Below are 23,347 nucleotides of genomic sequence, written 5' to 3' on the forward strand. Positions count from 1 at the left end.
AGTAACTGCTCCAACACTTTGGCTTTATAAGCCTTAAATATTCGGTCAGGCTGAGGTGGGGCAGGGAGGAGCAGTCTGACATAGCAGTTGGGCCTGTATCATGCTCTCCAGTTTGCTCTGGCAGAAAATAGTGTCTTCTGGGGGGCTGGCTCTGAAGCAGCAACTAATCTAGACCTTTTAATCTACTAAATTAGTCCAGGATTACTTGGGCTTGCTGGAGTGACACATATTCTTTTACATCTTTGTCTCAGAGCTTGCTGGGGACACAGATGCACAAGTCCAGGCAAGTCCTGAGCAAAGGTCGTGAAATCCTTTCTCTGGAGAGCTTTGATGGACAAGTCCTGGGCAAGGGTTGTGAAACCCTTTGTCTGGGGGACAAGATGGACAAGGCCAGGGGCAAGGAAAGAGAGGTGAGCTGCAGCTAAATAGGTGTGAAGTGCTCCTTTGTGTGGACTTACCTCAGGACGATGGCCATCTCAGCGGGTACTCAGTGATTCTTGCTCAAGGCCGTTCCTTGTCACGTAGGCAGGAGAACAAGGAGGATAAAAAGAGGAACCGAAAAGCATGAGGAGAGATTTTCTGGCAACAGATTCCTCATGAAGAAGAACGGAGGATTCCTGACTATCAGATTCCTCACGGAGTGACTCCTGCACGCTGACGAACTCTCCTGGGCCTGCTGCCTGAGCTGCTGCTTCCTCAAGGCTTGGCTCCGCGACTGCCTCCTGCTGCCTGCTTGCTGCCCAAGGCCGGCCGCTGCTGCTCCCCCTCCCTGCTGCTTCTGCCTCGGACCTTCAAACGCCGTGCAACAGGACCGCTGCTGGATCCTGCTGGTGACTATCCCTGCTTTACGCAATTCTTGCCTCTTTCCCATCTTTTCTATCGCCCTCCTTCCCTTCCTCGTCTCCCTGATTAGGTTTGGTAATAAACTGGTTGGACTAACGTATGAACCGTTGTTTCTTAATCTCACGCCGGGTATACAGATATTAAAAGAACCTCATCTCCCTCCTGTAAATTGGAGCGAGAAACTTGGTAACAGATTCTGGTGGAGCAATATGCTCTCCATCCACCCAGCAGTCACCAACTTCTATTGGGATTTCTCACTCTGGGGCATTGAATTCTTTCTAAATTTTGAGCGGGAAAAGCAGCACTTCTTCAGCATGCAGCTCACTTAGCCACCACAACAAGGACTAAAGCGCTCCTAGAGCAAAGTTCTAATGGAACAGCCACAGAAGTATCATTTTGCCGGGAGCAATGTCCATCTCCACAGACTATTCACGTGGCAGACAACTCCACTACTCTTTGTAGCCCAGCAAATGAAGAGGTTAAGTATTCTGCAGTTCTTAGAGTGGGAAGCAGGGTATCCCTGCGCTGAAATCACACATTGCACCTGGAAACATCCATGAGGACCTTCTTTGGTCAAGGTGCAACCAGTTTCCTCACCTGATCCCATCCAAATAGCCCAAGCTTTGGTGGATGGCATTTTAACCACTTCTAGTATTTCCATCCTCTTATTTTTGTTACAGATGGTGTCATAACAGCTTTTTTTTTTTTTTTTTCCCCTCAAACAGAACTGCTGGGCCCTGGGCTACCATTGTGAAAAGGTTTTCCCAAAAAGCGTCATGGTGCTCAGATAGGAAACCAAATGTTCCTCAATAGCTGAGATACAATGGGAGGACTCAAACATCTGCAGTTTGCAAACAAAAAAATCAAAACAGTAATTAGCACAAACAAAACTCACCTGAGTTCTGATAGAATAAGTGCAGAAAGTACTTTTGTCAAAACACAGGGCAGGGTTGGTGAGCTGTTGGGGCATGCATTGCTCACCCTTGCCATTGATTTGCCAGCCATCTGTAGGCTTCCCACAGGATCAAAGATGTGATCTTCACAGACATCTAAATCAGTTCAAAAATCCCCTAAAGAAACAGATTCTAAAGAAACACCCAGAAAGGCAAAGAGAATGAAACATTTCTAAACCCTGAAGGCTTTTAGTTGTTGTCAGATGAAGTGGAGAAACAGTGTTTGAGTAGGAAACATCTATTTGCAAATAGATGACAAACTTCTACCACACTAAGAAACCCAAACAATAGACAGCGTGCCTGAGCAAAATGGGAGGCACGTGTCCCCAGGCATGACAGTGACTAAACTTCAAGAAGATCTGATTAGTTGGTTTTGCACACTGTTGTCATTCATTACAACTATTAATTACTGTATCTCACCACAGAAAATCAAAGCTGTGATTTAACACTGAGAACCCACATGGCTCATGGACTGAGGGCGATGGATGGAGCTGTGAGTGGAGATGCTGATTGAAGAACTGTGAGCAGGAGCGTCACTCACTGTCTACTGGATCAGTGGTACTGACTGGCAAACTGCTTTATTAGACAGAACTTGTTGCAGCAAAACAAATTAAAGCTATTACTGATTTAAGTTAACAATACATACGATCAGAACTAGACCTTTTCTTGAGAAGACCGAGAGAGGCCCCTTTGAAATGACCTGAAGGGAACAACAGCACTGCAGAAAGTCTCCTAAGCAAAGCTGAAGTAGCTCAGAGTACACATTGCTAATGGTGTGGCTGAAGAGACACCTTGATGCTACAGAGAGCAGTGCTCAATCATCCTTAAAGGCAACAGAGTAGAATTTCTCTTGTATGTGACAAGGAGGATGCAGAATTAGGCCCCATTAGGACAGAAGAATTTGGTCTGCAGTCTCACTTGCAGAGGAAACTAGCCAGATTTTTTCCTGTGAACTGGAAACTTCTGGCTACAACAAGATAGCAAAAGCTTCATTGCTTCAGGGAGTGAAAAGCCGGGCTGGCCATTCTCTGTCAACTCTACATCAACACTTGTGATGGCCCACTTGTCTCCCCAGGAAGCAGCGGACATTCCAGCCATACTCAAAGCCTGAGACAATCCTAGTCTGCTTCATTAGGTGATACTGGACCTGACACCATACAAGTATTAGGAATGGGACCTGCGAAAGCAGCTACGTGGTTGGAAACGGGACCTCTGGAGGGCACCAATGTCTAAATACATCATGCAGTAAGGGATGACCTCCTGGAAAGTGACTTCCAAAGCATCTACCAAGAGCAGCAGCCAAGTGTGGCGTTTCAGGGCACTACTTAACTTTTCTAGACAACTGTATCTCTGGAGCTGGTGCCACTCTTAAATTCCTGTGAGATACCAGACACAGGAGAAATTCAGGAGGTCTTAAAGTGATACAGATACCAGTCTTGGAAATGATTCTTTTGACAGTTGTGCTGGAATTACTTGTAAGTATCTTCACCTCTAGAGTAACATAATCTTGTTGAGACATAGCATAAGGACTGATACCTTGAAGTATAGAATCAGGATGAAGATAAAACTTTCCAAGGGGAAAAAATAAAGGAAAAAAGAAAGAGAAATTAAAAAACCTGAAGCTGTTGATGTTTCTTATAAGATCTTTGCTTAAAAACCCTCATCACAGACTGCTCCCTGTGTACTTTTATCTGAATAACAAATACTGGAAGATTCATCTGATGATGAGAGGTGGCTGTGACATCAGGAATAGCTTAAAGCCTTTATGCAAAGCCACACCCACTAAGACAAGAAAGCAAAATTTTATTTATTCAGAAGTTGGATAACTCCAACTTAGCTGAGCAGCGAGAAGAACAAAGGATGGAGGCATCCTACAACCGAGAGCACACAACACGTTCGGTAGACCGGGGAGCACAGAAGGAGAGAGCATATGTAAGTATACTGTCAGGCAGAAGTATTTGGCTTGAATATTAGGTGCAAACATGCTTATAACATGAATGGTCATGCAAAGGCTGCTCTGAAAGTAATGCCTCCTATTTTATTATGTTGGCCCACAATGTCAGAGGCAGATGGTGGTGGTACGGCAGTAGCGGTTGAACCTTCTCACTGATATCCCATTACATGTTGTTGCTGTGTGGGAGATGGCAGCAGAGGGACGGTGTGACAGAATGGCGTCTGACATGGAAGTGTGTCTGAAGCAAAGGTGTGTCACTGAATTCCTCCATGCAGAAGAAATGTCACCTACTGACACACACAGACGGTGAACATTGATGGAGATCAAACAGTGGGTGTGAGCACAGTGAAGTGCTGGGTGACACGTTTCAGCAGCAGTGACAGTGGGGGCATCTCCAGTGATGCTGAATTTTATGAGCGTGGCATACAGGCTTCTGTTTGCTGCTGGCAAAAATGCACAGCTAATAATGGTGACTGTGTTGACAAACAGCGTTGGGTAGCTGGGAGTTTATCAAATAGTACTATTGTGCTCTTTTTTGTAGCTTTCACAGAAAAAAAATAGGAGGCATTACTTTCAGAATGACCTACATACAAGAAATCACTTGAAGGAAAAGTCTGTTTTTTCTCTTCTTGGCATACAATGAAACTGAAGACAAATGGTATATAAATAAAACTGCGTGCTTCAGTAGTACAGAATGATAATAATCTCAGCAATTCATTGGCTCACGCCAGGAAATTCTCCACACACACTGCTTGCAGGTTATCAGCTTTATCAGATTGGATACAGAAAAATAAAATGACAGAAGCAAGGAGTCAAATACAGTGCCCCCACAACAGAGCTTGCAAGGAGAAAAAAAAAGCACTTTACATGGGAAAACTCACACTCTGGCTTGACAAAAGGTTAGGCTGTGAAATAAAAGGCACATAGCACTCAGAACCCTACATACGTGCATGCATTGCATATGCCACATCCACTGTAGTCAGTTACCACTTGAGCAAAAACAATCACTCAGATACTGAGAGCGGACGCACACCTACCTCATATCTCCTCAGTGAAGGACGTGTCAGACATTCCCAAATAATACACTTGTTCTATTATGCTGCTTATTGCTAGAGCTCCAGGTCTTTCACGAATGGCTCGAGTACTGTCATCGTTCTTCCTTCACTAAAGGGAAGCCTGAGGCAGTGAACAGGACGGTGTCCAACTTACCCCATGTCTAGCAAGTCCCAAGTTAAGTAGCATTTTTTGACCTTGAAGTCAGTTTCCAGCTCTTAGAACTGAGATGAATCTACGTTTTCCTCCTTCATAACAGATGAGAGCTATAAATGAAAGTATTCTGAAGATCAGAGACCACATAAACAGTACTTACCATTCACTTTAGTTAAGAAAAGGCTACAAAAATCCTACCATAGGTTTGTAGCCTTGACTTCCCAGATTTCACAGGACATTTGGTGGGACAGCAAAGTAAGAACAGTTGTAAACAGGCCCCGTTAACACTGTTTTGCCCACACCTAAGCTACCTTGTTAACTTTTGGGAGGCTTGGACGCAGAACTGTTTTAATGCTTCTCACACCACCAGCTGCTTCAAAAGTGAAGCAACACCATGAACCCTCCTCACAAACTCATTCGTCCAGGTCCTCTGAGTTCAGTGGCATTGATGTTGCATCAGGAATCTTGTGAGCAGATGTGGGTGACCGCATATATGGAACCCCCAGAAACATCCCATACAGGTACACGATCTTTCCCACCCTACTGCACATGGCCACGTTCATTCGAGCCCCTTCCTGATACCTACCACACATGCTCTATGTTCTGCAGCACGTAACTAAGAGACTACTGACATGCTACACGGGCCTATGGACAGCTGAGATGGGCTCCTAAAATCCCCTCCTCTCAGGAGAATGACACAAAGTATTGATGACACAAAGCTTCAGACCACCTGTGTTTCTAACCCTTATGGAATGTTTCTGTTAATTTTCAATGCAACACTTGTACCTCATTTAAATACCCCAATGATTTAATCATTTCTATTAAGGATAATGATCTCTGCAACAAGCTTAGCACAATTACAGCCTCCTATTTTAAACGTCACTGTAAGAGGTAAGTTTTTATTTTTATTTTTATTATTTTTTTTTTTTTAAACTTTCATTGACTAATCAATTACCGGCTCATTTTAGCAGAGTTTAAGATGATTAACCTTCTGCAAGTTTCAATGAAGCTAAAACCACAAAGGCAATCTCAATTTAAAGCAGCTGAAACCGGTTTTGCCTTCAGGGACTTACTTTTTAGGACTCCACTAGCGATGATAAACTCCCTAATGTGTAAAGGGGCCTAGAAAAAAAAAAGTATTTTCAGGAGCAATACTGTAGAAAAAGTATAATCGACAAATTGAGAAATGGATGCCCAGAGAACACTTCCACAGAACATCGTCCTGCCTTTGCTCTGCCCAGTTACTATTCTGCATGAGGAGAATTTTGCACTGTTCTCAGCATCAGGTAGAAAAGCAGCTCTTCCAGTTGGCAGAAAATAGCTTGGACTAGTCCTGTCTGTGCCAGTGAGGTTCTATGCACACGCATGTCCCCAGTGCACATAAGTCCATAACTAAGGGGGGTGGGAAGATCTTGAAATCTGAGTGAAAATCCACGAAATTAAGCCCTTGCTGAGATCTCTGAATGTGATAAAACTTCTGAAGAGGATAATTATTGTTCTCGATCTCTTTGCTCAATTATTTGAGATGCAACAGAAGCAGACTGAGTATCAACATGAGTTGATAATTTTGATCTACCAGCTACTTATCCCTTTGACACGTACAGTAACTAAATATATGCAGAAGCATCTATTTTAAAATATGCTGCAAATAAACTCATTACACCCACTTCTTGCTCCCAAACAAATATAGAAGGAAAACAATACGGTAGTTTATACCCCATTTATTAAGACAGAGGCATCTATTACTTAATACACCAATCGGATAGCTATAGATCACATTATTTTCTCACTATTAAGATGCAAGACAGTTTGGCAACCGGTTAACAAAGACAAGTTGGGCGGCATGGAGACACATGGAAGCTGCAGAGGGTCAAGAACCACCTAAGCCCGTGTGACCCAGAGCAGCACTATCGCACCCGGAGACGGCACCGGGCGAGTGCCATCACGGCACACAGCAGCCGAGTGCTGCTGGCACGCTCAAGAGCCAACTCCTCGAGTGCCCTGCCGGCCTGCCAGGGCCCCTTCAGCTGGAATGTCGGGAATGGGTCCAGGGACTGTCTGGGTGCCGCTCTTCTGGACACCTACCAACAACTGAAACACCAAAGCTACAGTTTCCTGTGCAGGGATCGCATAGTTTTGTAAGAATGAAGGCTTCTGGTAAGAAAGTTTATAGTGCAATCTGAATTCTTTTGTGTCCACAGTGTTATTATTCATTCTCCCAAAACAGTTTAAATATAATCACGTAAGAATTTGACATCTGCATAACGATATTACAAAGCAGTGCTTATACAGTTAGTGACTACACATACTAATTTTTAATAAATTTCTCTCACCATGCTTTTTCAAAGCTACAGTATGACAGCAAGAAGTAACAAGTCAAGAAAAAGCAGTCAAGAACTTTTGCACCTTTCAAAAGCTATTAAAATTCTCAGGACTGTAATAACATACCGTATCAGACAAGAAGCACACAGTGTGCAACTGAACGGCTTCTCCAAAGTTTTAAGAGCAAAACCTAATTCTGCTTCCTCTTTGCCAGCATGCCACCATGCTGTAACTCCTGCTGGGAAATCAGAGCTTGCTTTATTCCACAGAAGCAAGTTCAGGTATGTCTCTGCTTGTCCGTGTAGCTGTGTGCTTAACGAGTCAATCTGCCACATAACCTACATCATAAATACACAAGTATGTATTTTTTCCTTTCTACCAAAGATGGGGGGGAAAAAAAAAGGTCAAGCACCAGGAGCTTCAGCTCATAAACGCATTGTGTTGGCCCCAAGAAACCTATCTGATTAACAGGTGGAGTTTTAATGCGAATTTACAAAGTGAACATTTCTTCAGCTTGAAGAGTGTATATATACAATAGTTACCTGGGTAACAATGAATGTACAGACACTTCATTGCACTGATGTCCCATTCATATACAACTTCTGAAAACGGAATATTGTATAAAAATAAGAAAAACGGCAATGCTTCATTGAAATACCAGATTTGAATCAGTATGGCAACATGCAAGCAAATTAAGGGAAAGAACAGGTTTATTTCCATTCTCTAAACTTAACATCAAGAGACAACTTCTTTTTAAGTCTTAAGACATAGCAAAAGAGGTAACTACTCTTAAAAAAGAATCCTCAACAGATCATTACCTCACTGTACAACATTCGCTTTAAGCATCTTAATGTTAAGACATCAAGCTATTTCCTCCTCAAAGTTATCATCAGTAGTATTTTTAATGGAAAATAATAAAGCTGCACAAAATACAGACATCTTAAGTCAAGCGCATTTGGCAGGTGCAACCAACGGTCAAGCTAAATGATTCTTCATGTCACTGTGAAAAGGGAGAGCAGCTGTGTTACAACGTGTTTTGGAAGAGTTAGCACTTTAAAAGCCAAGCAATTTCTATCCTTCCTATTTATTTTTTTTTAGAAAAGCAATTATGAACAAAAAAAATCTCCTTCAGCCACGGTCTGTAGAAAACTGCTTATAGTGGTAGTGTGGCAACAGCAGCAAACACAGACCAAGCCATTGGCCATAACATGCAATTACAGGTGAAGACAAAAAGAACACAGCCTTTCTCTATTTGGAGCGTATGTGATGCAGGCAGGAAGTCAAAGAGATTTCTTAAAATTCCAATATATTAATGCTCACCATATCAATGTACTTTGGGAAGCTTCAATAAAGACCACCAATGCACATGTGCTTGGAGGCATCTTACTGACACACACATACATTATCTACGGGCAATGTAGATTTGTGTAGACCAAGATTTGGCACACAAGTAATCTCACAAAAATACTTTAGGAAAATAAGAGTTAGAAGTACTTTCATTACTTTAAATGTGAATTGTTTTTAAAATGAGACAGACAATGATTTTAGAAAGACTAACAGAAAAATCAGCTAGTATGTTTCTATTAAACACTGTATTTCAAGTTATCTTTGAGAAGAAGATGCACGCTGCCTGCATTCATCTCTGTACAGTACTCAGCACCTCTTGACTTTACAGTTTCAGTCTTGCATGCAATTTCACAGCAAATATAGGCTCCAAGGCATTCTGCAAATATTTTGTAGAAGCCTGGCTTGCATATGGAGACTAAAGCAAACAGGTTTTATACTAATGAAATGCAGAATCTTTGCTTGCTTCCAAATGATGCAGAATCTTAAATATAGACTTTGCAATATAAATGACTGTCGGTATGAAGTCTAGTATAGAAGAAATACTAGATACACACACAGATCCTTCAAAGACTGTATGTTTCTAAGATAAAGACTACCCCTTCGTAAGCACAAAGTCATCAAACACAAAAATTTAAATACATAAATGTCAGAAGATGGCTTTGCAATTTATTTTCTTAAGAGAAGTTTCATTCTGACAAGAAAATTATTTGGACCTCAACTGCCTACGTCCTTAACAAAACTGATCCAAAACCAATAACCAAAGACCCTCAGCTATTGTCAATAGACTACATTTCTCCAGTTCCATGGGGATATGAAAAGACTTCTAAAAAAGATTTAGATTTAATGCCCAACTTTTTTTTTTTTTTTAATAACTGAAATGGTCTTCTACAATGACCCAGTAATAGAGCAACCTCCCACACACACTCATTTCAATAGCAACAATAACTTACTCAATAATTTTCCAATGTTGGGTTAACCTAAAATGGAAATTCTGATTACCACAATTTCCATCTTTTGGTAAAGTAGAACTGCTGCTGACTTCCTAATGTCTTATGATGCACATATTTATATGTAACAAAACCACCAAGTTGTGCTAAGTATTCAAAGATCTGAGTTCCCTCATAGCACCTGCTCTTTTAAACAATGGCAAAATCTCTTTGCAAGGTTTTTGCAAAATAATTTCACTGAGTAAATCCTATCTATAGCCCTTTCTGCAGAGATAAGAGTCACCTCCAATGAATACTTCACATGATTATTAAATACCTGTCACGTAAGCAGATTAGATTAGAATCATGCAAGCATACCTTATTACATTGAATCCTACAGTAAGAAAAAAAAAAAAAACAGTTGTTTGCACACATATTTTGATGAGGGCATTTACAACAGATTCTACACAAAACCAGAATGCCAAAGTTAAACTAGAGTCCTCAAAGCAGTCAAGTACTTGCATTCTCAACATACCAACGTTTCAGTGATTTTAGAACTGAAATCATCAATTAGAAAAATATTCTGCAACGTGAGCAGCCAACACTCAAGTCTATTATACTTTTAAATTACGTTTACATAATTTTTAACATAGGTACACTAGCAAGTTATTCTGTATATTTCAGTGAAGCAAAGCTTTAAAACAGTTGTAGAGAAATATATAGAATCATTCTTGTGTCTGTCACTCTCAAGGGAGCAATAAATCCTCTCCATAAAGACCATTTACACAAATACAAATCTTGTGAGGTCAAGGTTTGAGTTGTTCTTTAATTTTTTTTTCCTCTAAATATTTACTACACAAAAATCTTAAATGAATGTGTATTCCTGACCACACTGACAACGTCAAAGCTAGGATGTCATCAGCCAGTTTATGACTAGCAATACTGCAACTGTTGTAAACAAAAGACAGGTCCTTACGTTGGGACGAAACTTGGTTGCAGGTTAAACTGTGTGCTGCTACCACTAAAAGCAAGATTTAAAGTAAACTCATCTGGAATTCAGATCTGATCAAGGGAACAGTGAGAACGATACAATGAAGGGACACTTAGGTGCACTTTCATGCTGGTGAATTTTTTCCTCTTTCTATGTCTAGAGTAGTTTTAAACCAGGAGCTGCATATCCAAGGACACACACAATTTAAAACTGAAGTGACCATTAGCACATTTGTACACATACTTACATAAACTTGGTATTTACATACAAAGTTTCACCGTAACAGCTGAAGTCTTAACGCATACGAAAGAAGATAACCTACTACAAAGAATGTATAACCAGATCACAGATTTTCCACGAGCATATAAACACATTTTAAAGTGCTTTCTGGGTGCTTCAAATCAACCCCTTTCAGTATAAGCTTCTATGTAGTGCTGTTCCAGTCATTACAAAATTATTTAAATCATTCTTCTTCAGATACATCACGTATTCAAGAAACAAAATGATGACACCCTTGACGTAAAAGTTTCAAGCTCCACCAATACAAATGTATACATTGCTTAAGTTCAGATGAAGTTGTCAAATACTTTGGTTTATCGTAGCTCAGGTTAAATGTTTGATAGACCAGAAATTGCACCTCTCCACTCGCAGTTTTTCACTACAAAACACCCCATCATAAATTGACAGTATTCTTTGGTAAAAACAGGACATTTGGCCAGTTTGCGTGTACATCTATTTATTAAAATAGTCTAAAAGTGAACAAATGCCGCTGCTGTACTGTCAATTTACAGGAATAATCATTCCTTCCTCATTGGGGAGTATCAAAATATTAAGCTAAGCAGTTAGCTACGTAACAGGCTAAAACACATTCAGCAACTATTACAGGGGATCAATAATGTTTTAAGAGTATTTTTTGCTTAACATTGATACTTTACAAAATCTTCAAAATGCTGGATGCCTGCAGACAAGTTCATTATTTTGCAGTGACTACAGAAACATTCAATGCTGTACACTGTCAGGTTTCTGATACACAACATTACAAAACCCCAGAATACGGTGTGCTGACCAATACTCAGCTGCACAGTATTTGTGCATTACCTACACTAAGAAAGCCTAATAAAAATTCAGTTAACTGCTACAAGTTACGTGAATATATAAAAACACAGCAGATATACAAGTATAACACTGAACATACTGTACTTTATTAGCACAAAAAGCCAGAACAAGGCACAGCAAGCAGAAAAATACATCAATAGAAGGGTTAGTGTAGCATACAAGAATAATGTTTATTGTACTTGCAGCCAAAATGTTCCCTACCTCGCACAGGTCACTGCCAGAGAGAAGTAAGTAGTAACATACTGTAGCAGCTGGTAAAGAAACTAGGGAGCATTCATAATTGGTACAAAACACTGAACAGGGGACAGGGCATTCCAACAAAATTTTAGTGCAAAAATGTCTGAGACAGAACCACATGAAGTTCCATCTCCAATTAAATAAGCAAACAGAACTTAGAATTTTGTTTCCAAGTAATCTGTTGAAACTATTATCAGTGCATATTACTTTAAAACATTTTAAAAAGCGCAAATTGAAAGTTATTTACAAATAAAGTGTAACAGTACCTTTGAAATCTGACATTTCAGACATGTCAGATTTTGTATTCTGATTATAATTCAACCAATTGTAATTTTCTCCATAAAAATATCAGACAACTTTAAATAAAAAAACAAACAAACATTTTCTCTTCACTATTACCTTCCATTGTAAATTACAAGTAGTTAGGCTTTAAAAAAATACAAGAACTTTCATTTCATGGCTATAACCCAATTCTGCGTCCTGCCACTGAATCAGTAACTCACGCTGGAAGGTATGCAACTGTCCAAGACAGAATTACTTTTGCTAACAATGCCACTTAAATCTCCAAGTGTTTAAAACAGAATTACAGTACTGAGCAGGCATATTCAAGTCTTAATCATTAGGAAACCCTATACACTGAGAAAAGCATGATTCATCTGCTAGCATCCAAAAAAGCCCATTAACTCTTAATGGACTGCAGGTTAGCCCTGCTTCCTGTGAACCACTCCTGATAAAAACAGAATACTCTTATTTGCTACTGTTCAGAAACTTAACTGTGAGCTCAATTAGTACTTTGAATAGTGGAAATATTTAAAGACAATATTTTAAAAAAATACTTTAAATATGAGCAAAAATGCTCCTCCAATATAGTCTTTCTTCATTAGCATTACACGAATGCTCCATGGAAAATGCCTCATAGTTTCTTCATCCAATTACTACAGCTATAAAAACAAAATATTTAGGAATTAGCAAAAATACTTTCACTAGGCCTTAATGAAAAACGTGCAGAATTGTCTGCTTATTGTTTCCAAGAGGCATCACAACTTCGTTTGATTAACAGCAGGCAGCATCTGACAGGATACTAACACTCAGCTTCAATAGGATATTGCAAAAAAGCTAGACGTTGTTGGTGCGTTCGCTGCAGTTAAACTGTAACACACAAGGAAAAGCATATTCTGTAAGCTTACTGGAGACTCTGATTTCCTTTCACTTTGTTTTTATAGGTTCCCGCTCCAGCCATCGCACCCTGACTTTCTGTTTATAGTGATACTCCTTTAAAAAGTCTTGCAACATTGAAGGTAATGGAAGGTCATCAATCCCATCGTACGTAGTGCACCTGCAGATTACTGCCCGGCAGATATACTGCAGACTAAAGGGGAAAGTCCTGTTCAGAGATACAGTTAGCAAGGGTTCAAAGAACATGCAAGAGCTCGGGTCTTTGTAGTGTTCCAGAAGCCCTGTAACGGTGGAGGAGTGAAACACACAGGGATCGTGGGCATCAAAACTGAAGTTGTGATTCCACTGCTCAATGCGTGCATGCAGCGATCGGTTGTAACGACGGAAGCTCACAGAGAAGAGGTAGTCCTCTTGTGCAGAATCCCTGAGCAAAAAAGTGCCTTCGGGTTTACCCTCCAGAAGTGCTTCTGCTTCGTAACGGTCCATTACACCCCAGTAACACGGGTTACCTGTGATCTGAAGCAAGTCTGGCACGAGGCAATGGATGTAATCGATCTGAGTGTGCACCTTCCAAGCCCCCTGCTTGCTGATATGGCCGTGGCTCTCTCCAGACATCTGGCGCTGCTTTTGCCTGCGCGACTGTAGACAAAGTGTTGTCGTGTCCTCTTCAGAGTCACAGCTTCCTGGAGGAGTTGCATTTTTGTCCCCGGTCAGCTCAGTCATACCGGGGGCTAGCTTTGGTCCCAGTTTATATAACGGATTAACCTGTGCTGTAGCTTCAAAGGTATGTATTTGGGCATTGGGAGGGGGATCAACCCCTTCTTCAATACTGAGTCTACGTCTCTCTCTCAGCCTGTCTTCTTCGTCTTCTGTGGAAACCAAGGAAGGATCAAATGTATCAAAAAATGTTGAGTGCGGACTGACGGGAGCTGTGTGCTGTTTAATCAGATGCCACTTCTGAGCCAGATCTGAGCCTGCAGGAAAAGGGCATTTCTCAAGCATTAGTTCAGAGAGATGGATCTTTCTTTTGTTAGAAAACAGAGGTTTGGACTGCTTGCTGTAAGTTCGCACGGGAAAACACAGTCCAACAGTATCCTGTAGACGCTGTCGCAGAGAACGGCTGCCTACTGTCCTGTTTGACACTGCATCCATATCATGTACAGAACTCACTCCATACCTCCTCTCTCTCCTCTGCAAACCACTTCGCGTTCTACCAAATCTTTTTTCGGTATCCAAAGAGCTCTGGGTTTTGGTAGAGCAGGAATGTTTCTTCTTCCCACCCCAAGGAGCATGACGAGAATAAGAGTCCCTTCGAGCAAGTCTAGCTCCCGTGGTGACACATGAGTCATTCTCTTTCTCAATACTTATTTCAACAATCTGAGGAATTTCTGTGACACAGTTTTGGTTCCGCCTGATGGAGTTCTTTGAAGGACTCAAACCTAACTGCAAAGCAGTGTTTTCTCTCAGAGGGCTGCTGGGTCGCTGTTGAGCCAAACCGGTTATCTGGACAGCTCTGTCTTTAGCAGATGAGCAACTACCGGAGTTAACGACTACGTTTTCATTTTGGCTTCCACCTTCATGACTGAAGAGATTCTGGCACCTGTATTTGAAATTGTTCCACATCTTTCCCACTTTATCCATGGATTATGTTATCTAAGTTCAAGAGGGAAAGAAATATTAAAATAAATGCAGTTTAAAAAAGGAGAATAAACACTCATTTATCCACCAAGTTACAAAAATAACTTTGCTAACTGAACACAATATAGTTGAAAAAGTGTCCTCAGCGTTCCATAGTTGAATAGCACTGACATGCAGCACATCATCTTGCAACACAGAAGAATAACCAAGAAAAAAAAGTGTTTGGGAAATCACAAACATAGAATTTATAAGCAGGCCCATTTATGTTTCTATTGCTTTATTAAAAAAATGTAGGTAAAACTGCAGATTTGTACCTGATAGACAGGAAATAAGCAGTTTTAAATGCCTCTTCACTTTAAGTGTCACATGTAATGTACAACTCCCATATAAGCTTATAGTAAGTAGCAATAAAATTCTGACAAAAAAAATAAATTAAAAAAAAAAAAAATTCAGGTAACTGTCAACAATGAAGACAGTTAGCAAAAGCCAACAAGCATACTGCAAGCATCAAGATATACCATCCAGAATTGAAAGCTCTTGAAAAAAAAAAGAACCAAAAGCAGTAAGATATCAGCAGAACTTAGAATTCTGTAGTGCCTGATACATTAGTAAAGCTATAGATACAAAACATTTAAAAACTGTCTGGCTTTATTACTTAAGCCGTGAAAGAATGAAAGAGCCCAGGGAACTTTTCTATCTTTAGCAAGGGCTCTTAAAAAGAAACCAGCTCTGCAGCAAAACCACAGTGACAGTGAAACGTGAAGTAAAAAGAGAAACATTAATAGTGTGTAGTCTGCAACCACTTCTTCAGAAACCAAGTTTGATAATTGGAACAAAACTGCCAAAAATCACAAGACTGCCCTAGGACACAGAGAAATAGGCTAATACTGTACCAAAAATTCAGGCAATGCCAAGCTAAATTAGATCTAATTAAGCTCTGAGAGAAGTGCTAAACTTAAAGGACCAAAATATGTCACCTTATTTAACTCTTAGTGAAAGCTGCTCTGTTCTACAGATACGGATTATTCTGAAGCAACACTCCTCTGTTGTTGCAGTTCTTCCCTGTTAAGAGTTAGAAAGAAATCTAAAGCAGTGATTAAATTTCATGAAGTAAGGCAGATGATAGACAAGTAAGCAATAGCCCTGCAATGCAGTCTAGAAGTTCCTAAAATGCAGCTGAGCACTTATTACTGTGGCAGAATTTACTGAGATTGAGGAGGAGATGGAAGTACAGTTTACAAGAGATTCGTGATTAGATAATTAATTCAAAATTCCTCCTAACTGATATGTGAATGGAAAACAAAAGGAACAAAAACTTATCCCCCACCTCTTGCTCAAGTACTTCACCAAAAGCACTAAGTGAGGCATCTACACCCAACTACATAAAGTAAACTTCAAGAATCTAGCACGGACTCAGGGAGGAGCAGGGAAAAAATAACCAGATCTTAACCATATCTGGGGACTTTTGGCACAAGTTACCTAGAACACTGTGCTAATGATAATCTCAATTACATTAAGCAGTCACTAAGAAGGAAGACACTTTTTAAAGTAGAACACTTTCAGATGGAGAAAACTTGCAAAAATAGGAAGCCTTACACATAGAAGGCACTCCAGAGTTCTCAGCATGCGTTAGAAGTGAATGAATGTGAGCACATGAGCAAAAGATGTCTTGCTGATTCAAAAATTCTACATTAATCTTTCTGGGAGTTGTTTGGACCAAGTTGGTAGACTGAGGGAGTCTTAAGAGCAAAAGAAGTAATTACAGATCATGTAGATTTGTAGGAACCACTCAACCAGGTGTCATGCCACCACAGCCAATAATAGCTGCTGGTAGAGTGTCACAGATTGTCCACACTTACGAGGAAGCGTACATTTGATGTGCCAGCTTGTCAACACAGTATATGTAAGGTTAAGTTCTACCCACTGTTCTTTCACGTTCTCCATTTCTTCCTCTTCCAAGTCAGCAAGATACATAAATTTATCCCTGTGACATCTACTACCCGACTGTCGTTATTCAGCTGAAACCAAGAAACAAATTTTAAGATCTTGGGATGTGAAAAGGAAGAGACAATGCATTACCTCAATTCCCTTTGGAAATCAGACTAGAAACTGAAATTTTTGTGACAGTAAATCAGAACTGCTTTTCTGACCAGTCACTGCAACCGTTCAGCACTGTTCAGCAATGTATTCTATTTGAAAATTGCTTGCAATTCCTCTTCCTTTGCACTATTATACCAAAGTGTGTTTATGCTGTTAGGTGGGTTAGAAATCCTCTAGGCTTGCCCGAAAGTCTGCAAAACCCAATTAAAACCAACCAAACACAAAACCACCACCATGTTGGCTTGACAAAATACTTTCTGAAAGTTTTAAAGTTTAATTACTTTTTGTCATAGTTAAAAGCATGCAGGCATCCTTCTTACCCAAAAAAACATGAGCCGCTGTATCTTGACTTGAGAATATACCTCAGCATGAACTTGCTAGATTCCTTCTCTGAATTGTAGACATGATTACTAGAAAAAGAAAACACAGTATTTTTTCTTGTTAAGAGTAACTTTGCACTTTGATAGTTACAATCTGCTAACAGTATCAGTGGGATATTTCACTAATTACACTTCACATGGGGTAGAGAACTACCTGCTTATATATATATAAATATAAATACATATATATATATATTCTTATGCTTTTAACATAAGAGAAAGGTTTCATAAAACTTTCTCACCCATTGAACACATCTGTCAAACAGAATCTAGAAGATCCTCAAATGAAGCTTTAAGAAATAAGAGCAGTGTCACAGCATCTGGATCACTCAAGTGCCAGGCACAGTGGGCACACTCAGGCTTGTAAAAATGGTTTCCCCACATTTCAGTTCCAAGCCCAAAGCGGCGGTTCCCAAGTCGTGACTGGCAGTGCTGTCAGATCACCTCATACTGCCTCCCCTCCTTGTTTTCAGCTGCTACATCACATCAAAAGGCAGCTAAAAATATACGCTTTTCTAATATTACTTTTCCAGGTAAGCAACTGCTGTACTTGCCACAAGGATGTTACATGATTGTGAACCAAGAGAAAAATGAACCACGATTCTAAAAATGGGAGAGTGGAATGCAAGACAAGTTCTTTAGTGAAAGAATAGGTCAGCACTTCCCTAAAATAACGACCTATTGTTTTTCAGAAATCCAAGAGGTATGATGGGATTTTAGTACAGTGTGCTCACGCCACCGTCAACTCTAGCAGGAACAGGAGACAACCTGCTTCTTCACATTAGAACCAAGCCTACAGCGGTGCTTCCAGTTAACAGGAAACAGTGAGAAGCTACACTAATAGCTAATAGACACAGATCAGAAACAGGGTACTTGGATATGATGGATATTTACTGGAATAAGAAGCGTAGTACATGGATATCAGAAGTTATCATTCCTAGGCAGAAACTCCAGAGTAATGACAGACAAGTACTAAACTTTATTCGCTTTGATTCACCTGTGGAAGCACTAATAATGATGAAATGCTTTTAAAACTATGCTATACTACTATACTACTAAAGATTCCATAAAAACAAACTTCCCAGGGAACAACAGAATTGCAAGCACAAAACTAAGTCATAGGCAGATGTGAAATTCTTTCGCAGCGTTAATGTTTATTTTCCTCCCCTCATCCATTACATTCCTAGCAGGTCTACAATACACAAGACACAAAAGAGTACTGTAGGTTCCAGACAAAGCCAGTTATGCTGCTGCACTGCACACTAACCTTTTCCATTCATTAAAAACCTAAAAAGAACACAGAAGGTTATCTTGAAATTTCATGCTTAACTTCTTATTTTAAGATTTAGTGCCATTCTTATACCTCAGCTGAGCTCAGAAACGTGAGCAGTCAGGGCTCTGCTGTCACACCACAGGAGCAGGCAGTGACAGCCTGCTCCACCAGCTGCCTGCTGCTTCCACCACGGGCTGCTTGCTTCAGGAACCATTCTTTGCTATTGGAAAACAGTTTCCTGAACTCAGACAACCATCTCAGTTAAGACATCTTGCATTCGTATAAAACTTGAGTCATTCGTGAAGTATTTTATATTCCATTTAGTGATTGCAAACCAATGTGAATCAATGTGCAGCAAACTTGTGGTTTCACAGACCTCTTGTGCAGCACCAAGGTCCACAAAATACAAATTACTTCTAAATAAACTGGCCCTAAAACCATCCCAGTATCCCAACAGAGTGCTGTCCGAGAAAATCAGATTTGGAAAATATTATTTTAGCCTGAACAAAATATAAACTCCATCTTATCAAAATCCACAGTATGGATTTCGCAGAGCACTTTGCAGATTTTCCCAGAAAAATTTATACTAGAGTTTCCAAAACCTCTTTCCAACTAAAAATAATTTCTACCTACCCTAAGCTGAGCCTAAATTACCCAAAATTTATGCCAGAGATGTGCTCTGACCATTCTTTCCAGAAGCACCATTCTTTCCAGAAGCATCACAGCACCTTGCTACAGCTTTCCGCTCATGACTTCCTAATAGGAACACTTCCTAATATAGAGCTAACATACTTGCATCCATCTTGATGTTACTTTTCTTGAAAACTAGATGATACATTAAGTTACATTCAAAAAAACAAAACAAAACAAAAAAACCCACCAACAAACCCTGAACTACACCATCTACCCAAGGCTGTAACTCTGTAGGTAGAACACATTAAAAACATGGCATGCCTATTTCCAAAACAAGTGCCTACAAAAATCTTTAGCTCAGCATTTTCCCTCTATGACAGCTTCAAAACACTGAAAGGCAATGATACAAAGTCAAAACAATCCATAACACGAAGGAAGAAGGGGAGAAATCAGAGTCCTCTCTCTGCATGCTGTTCAGCTCACTGCTAGCACCAGCACTGTGAGAGCACACTGCCCAGCATGCTCAGCAACACTGCAGCACACCACCTAGGCCCACAGAGGGAGAAGTAAAAGGAATGGAGAGAGGCAACAGCTACTGTCTGAACTGTCCCCTACTTCAAAGTGATTCACTTAGCAGTAACGAGAGACTCCATTAATGAAGATATTTTCCTTCATTAAGGCACTCTTGCTGAAGAGGTTAATGCTGCCGTTGCACGTTGCTAAACACCAGCTGCAGTAACAACGCTGCTCACATCACTCCTCAGCTCACTCAGCTGCAGTAACACTGGCCAACACCCACCATTTGAGGGAACCCACCTGAGGAAGGTACAGAGTTACAAGGGTTACAAAGCGATTTTCTCCTTTTCAATACTCATTCCAATAATAATGAATTACTGCTGTAATACTAGAAATGACGTTTCTTAAAAAAAAAAAAAAAAACAAAACAGAATAAGTTAGCTGAAGTGGAGCCGAACATTTTTCTACACACAGACACAAAAATACAGCCGCAACAGATAGCCTGAAGAACCAATCTGGAGAGCTGGAAAGAAGAGACGGTTGTTATATGTATTAAAATATAATATCCATATACCTTATATATTTTAACAGACACAGTAAAACAGCCAAGTGCCTCAAGTTTTCATGAAAGTTTAACTGGGGCAAAATCCTACCATTTCTCCTGGCAGGCTCTGAAAACTTCCCGGCCACCTGTGCTGGACCTGGTGCAGGACACAGCCTGCACACCATGTGGGATGAATCAGCCTGTGGAACCGATCCTGACTAAAATTAGCTATCAGAGTCTCAATCTTTTGCTACATCTTGTTTATGACTTTATAAATATTTGTGTTAGCACAAGAGAGGAGCGGATGAGTAATAAGCCAGACAGGGCAATACTGCTTCCTTGCACATCAGCACTGGCATACTCTGCTCACAACATTAAGACCTGAGATGGCTACTTTGAAGAGTAATTTCAGCTGAAGCCTGTATGTTATTCAGAAATGGTTTTCTGGCTGCAAAGGGAGATTAGGACTGTATTTGGGATACTTCTTTGAATGCTGAGGTTGAAAATTCAGCCACTGAAAACATTCATTTCAAAAATAAAATGCTGAGTCAGCTCGATGCACCCTGCTAAAACAGTGAAAGCTACAAGTCCCAAGGCTGGCAGACTGTCAAGTCAAAGAAAAATAATGGCATTTGTCATTGTTCAAATTGAAAGTAAGAAATGACCTCCTTCTCAATACAAATTCACAATGAGTGAAACACGTACTTAGCTTGCACAGCTGATGTTCTGCCAGTTTCTTTCTAAGCAATCCCTTGGCTACTTCAGAAATACCACCCCAAGGTATTTTCTGTGGGACAAGCCCTTCCACCCCCTTGCTAGGTTTTGGGACTCAAGAAAGTGTCAGAGCTACACATGTTTAGATTATAAAATATCATTCAGCTGCCATCTATTTCCTTTCTTTTCACAAAACTTAAAATCCCTAAAAGAGAAAAGCATGAATGAAGAGCAGAACACGAACAACGCTGTACCAAAATAGAGATACTTGTTTCTGAACTACTTTTTTAATTATACAAGACTAGCAGATAACGATACAACTGTGATGAACAAAGCTAGCATTTCTAATTACGTAAGGATCAGAGAGCTGCACACCGCAAGCATAAGTTTCAGATATTAATAAAGAAGTAATACTGCACAGATCTACTGAGAACACTGCATACCAACAGATATCTAAGGCAGAGAAGCTCTGGAACTTCAAGGCAGTGGTGTGCCTGAATTCCAGGTTAAGACATCCTCAAATTAATTGTTAAGGTGTTACAAAGAGTGGCCATCTGAATAGTATGTAAACCCACACAAGCAACTTCACATGCAAGCATTTTCCCTTAAATCACCCCAACACACCATAAGCACGCAACTGAGCATAATGCCACCTTCATAGAAAAAGAAGAGAAAGCATTAAGTTAGCTAAGGAAGCTATCCGCTATGGCAGAGAACTCGAGGTGACCTACCAAAATGATGCCTTCTTTACTGCTATATTTAAGCCTCCTCGATCATAAGCTGCCAACATATTTGGGTTTTTCTGTGTTGTTTTCTTTTTTTTTTTCTTTGTTTTTAAATGTGTGCAGAATAAATAGCTCCAGTCAGAGCTGAGTCAAGCACAACAGCCCTCTTCATGACCTCTGCAAAAGCCATTAAAAGTATTCTTAGAAAAAGTTACAGAGCTCTCCTCTAGCAGGACAAAAATCCCTTCTACTTTTAAGAACACTAACAAAGCATATTCTTTTCTATCAGGTTCTAAAATACAAATAAGTCTCCAATTGCTGTAAAACAATCTAATGGCTGTTTGTCACATCAGGGCATTCCGTAACACATTGCAGAAAAGCAACTTTAATAGTTCTGCCTCGATAAAGCAAAAAGGAAGCACAGCTGAAAAGGAAGCATGGGTCAGCCTCATATACATATTCCTTACTAGCACAGTAGAAACATCCATTTTCAAACTGACCAGTATTACTTCTTATCACTTTATCCTACAATTTTCAAGACTTCCACAGCTTGCCTAATGCCTCTCCCTCTTTGCAGTACCTTTCCCAACCTCCTTACAGCCCTTTCCATGCACCCAACTACATCCCATGTTACCTTGCCATTTTACCCAGCAGAAGACCACATTAGCTAATGCTAACAACCTGTCTGACACCTCAAAAGCTGTTAAAAACAAAGCCCTACTAGTCAATCTCCACTGATGTATCTACAGCAGTGACTACATCAGAAAAACCGTATTGATACTCATTCTGTTTACATGAGTTATTAAGGAAAGCTGCCCTCCTTTCAAACTTGAGTGCAATGAGTGAAGTTCAAATGCCTCTACAGCCCTAACAACTGTGAAGGGTGACAAGCTGAGTCTATGAAATCTTTGGATCTGCAACTGAAAACATCAGTGTTATCCTGAAAACTAAACAGAGCCAACATGCACTTCAAAAAGAATTTTTCACTCTCAATTGCTCAGTTTGTAAGTTTGGCATTGGTGTCGCAAGAAGTCCATACACCCTGGGCTTTATGGACAGTATCTGTCTTTTTCATTCACTGATAACATTAACAGGAGAAAGCATCCCACAGTAGCAATGTTATATGCACGTGCAACAGACAACAAGAAAGCTCAACAAAAAATCTGCAACCAAAGAGCTGTTCTTTGCAGCAGCATAAATGACTTGGCAGGCTTAAGGAATATGAACCACGTTAGCTGTAATTTATAGTATTCTGATATAAACAGATAACCAGTATATCGGTCCATTGTGCCACTGCAGTACTGAAGACATAAAGTTTCAGGCTAGGGGGAGAAAAGCACTGGAGCAGCGTGGTGCCCTGTCTAGCTGTGGCCATGCACTGCTGTCAGGCAGAAAGGTGGTCTGGGATGGGCAGCTCCGATAGCACCCACTTGTCTACAGAATGACCTTCACAATGATTCAAGTCCCAGTTCACATTCTTTAATGCCAGAAGTTTAACAGGTAAACCCTGGTGCCACTGGCAATCTTAGATCAGTTTCTGTGTAAAGCCTGTTTTCATAAAACAGAAGTGTATCAAAATGCAACCGTGCCACAAAACCTGCAGAGCATTTGGCAAGCTAGGAGTTAAGCCCCTGCCTAGGCCTACCTCCAGCTGCTGTCAGCAGTCAAACGTGTCAGGAGGAGCTCTGCCCTGACAGAGCTAATTGGCAGCAAGCACCTGCCTTCCCAGGCGGGCAGGAGTAGGTAAAAG

At 40.3% G+C, this 23,347-nt stretch overlaps 1 protein-coding gene across 6 annotated transcripts in view; it reads right to left on the bottom strand.

Moving 5' to 3' along the window:
• Window positions 1-6,664: 6,664 nt before the first annotated feature.
• SOCS5 (suppressor of cytokine signaling 5) overlaps window positions 6,665-23,347 on the bottom strand; it is a 31,656-nt gene continuing 14,973 nt past the window's right edge. For 2 of the 6 annotated variants that reach the window (XM_042821599.1, XM_042821609.1), the window contains exons 2-3: window positions 17,133-17,222; window positions 6,665-14,727 (exon numbers count right to left, since the gene is read on the bottom strand). In XM_042821599.1, the coding sequence (XP_042677533.1) occupies window positions 13,105-14,715 (1,611 nt within the window). In that variant the 5' untranslated portion in view covers window positions 14,716-14,727; window positions 17,133-17,222 and the 3' untranslated portion in view covers window positions 6,665-13,104. The other 4 variants (XM_042821618.1, XM_042821636.1, XM_042821627.1 and 1 more) reach the window with 4 other exon arrangements.

Source organism: Centrocercus urophasianus, unplaced genomic scaffold (genome assembly GCF_019232065.1).
Source record: "Centrocercus urophasianus isolate 14NV4802_14NV808 unplaced genomic scaffold, USGS_Curo_1.0 seq_10, whole genome shotgun sequence".
In the NCBI taxonomy this organism is placed as follows: domain Eukaryota; kingdom Metazoa; phylum Chordata; class Aves; order Galliformes; family Phasianidae; genus Centrocercus; species Centrocercus urophasianus.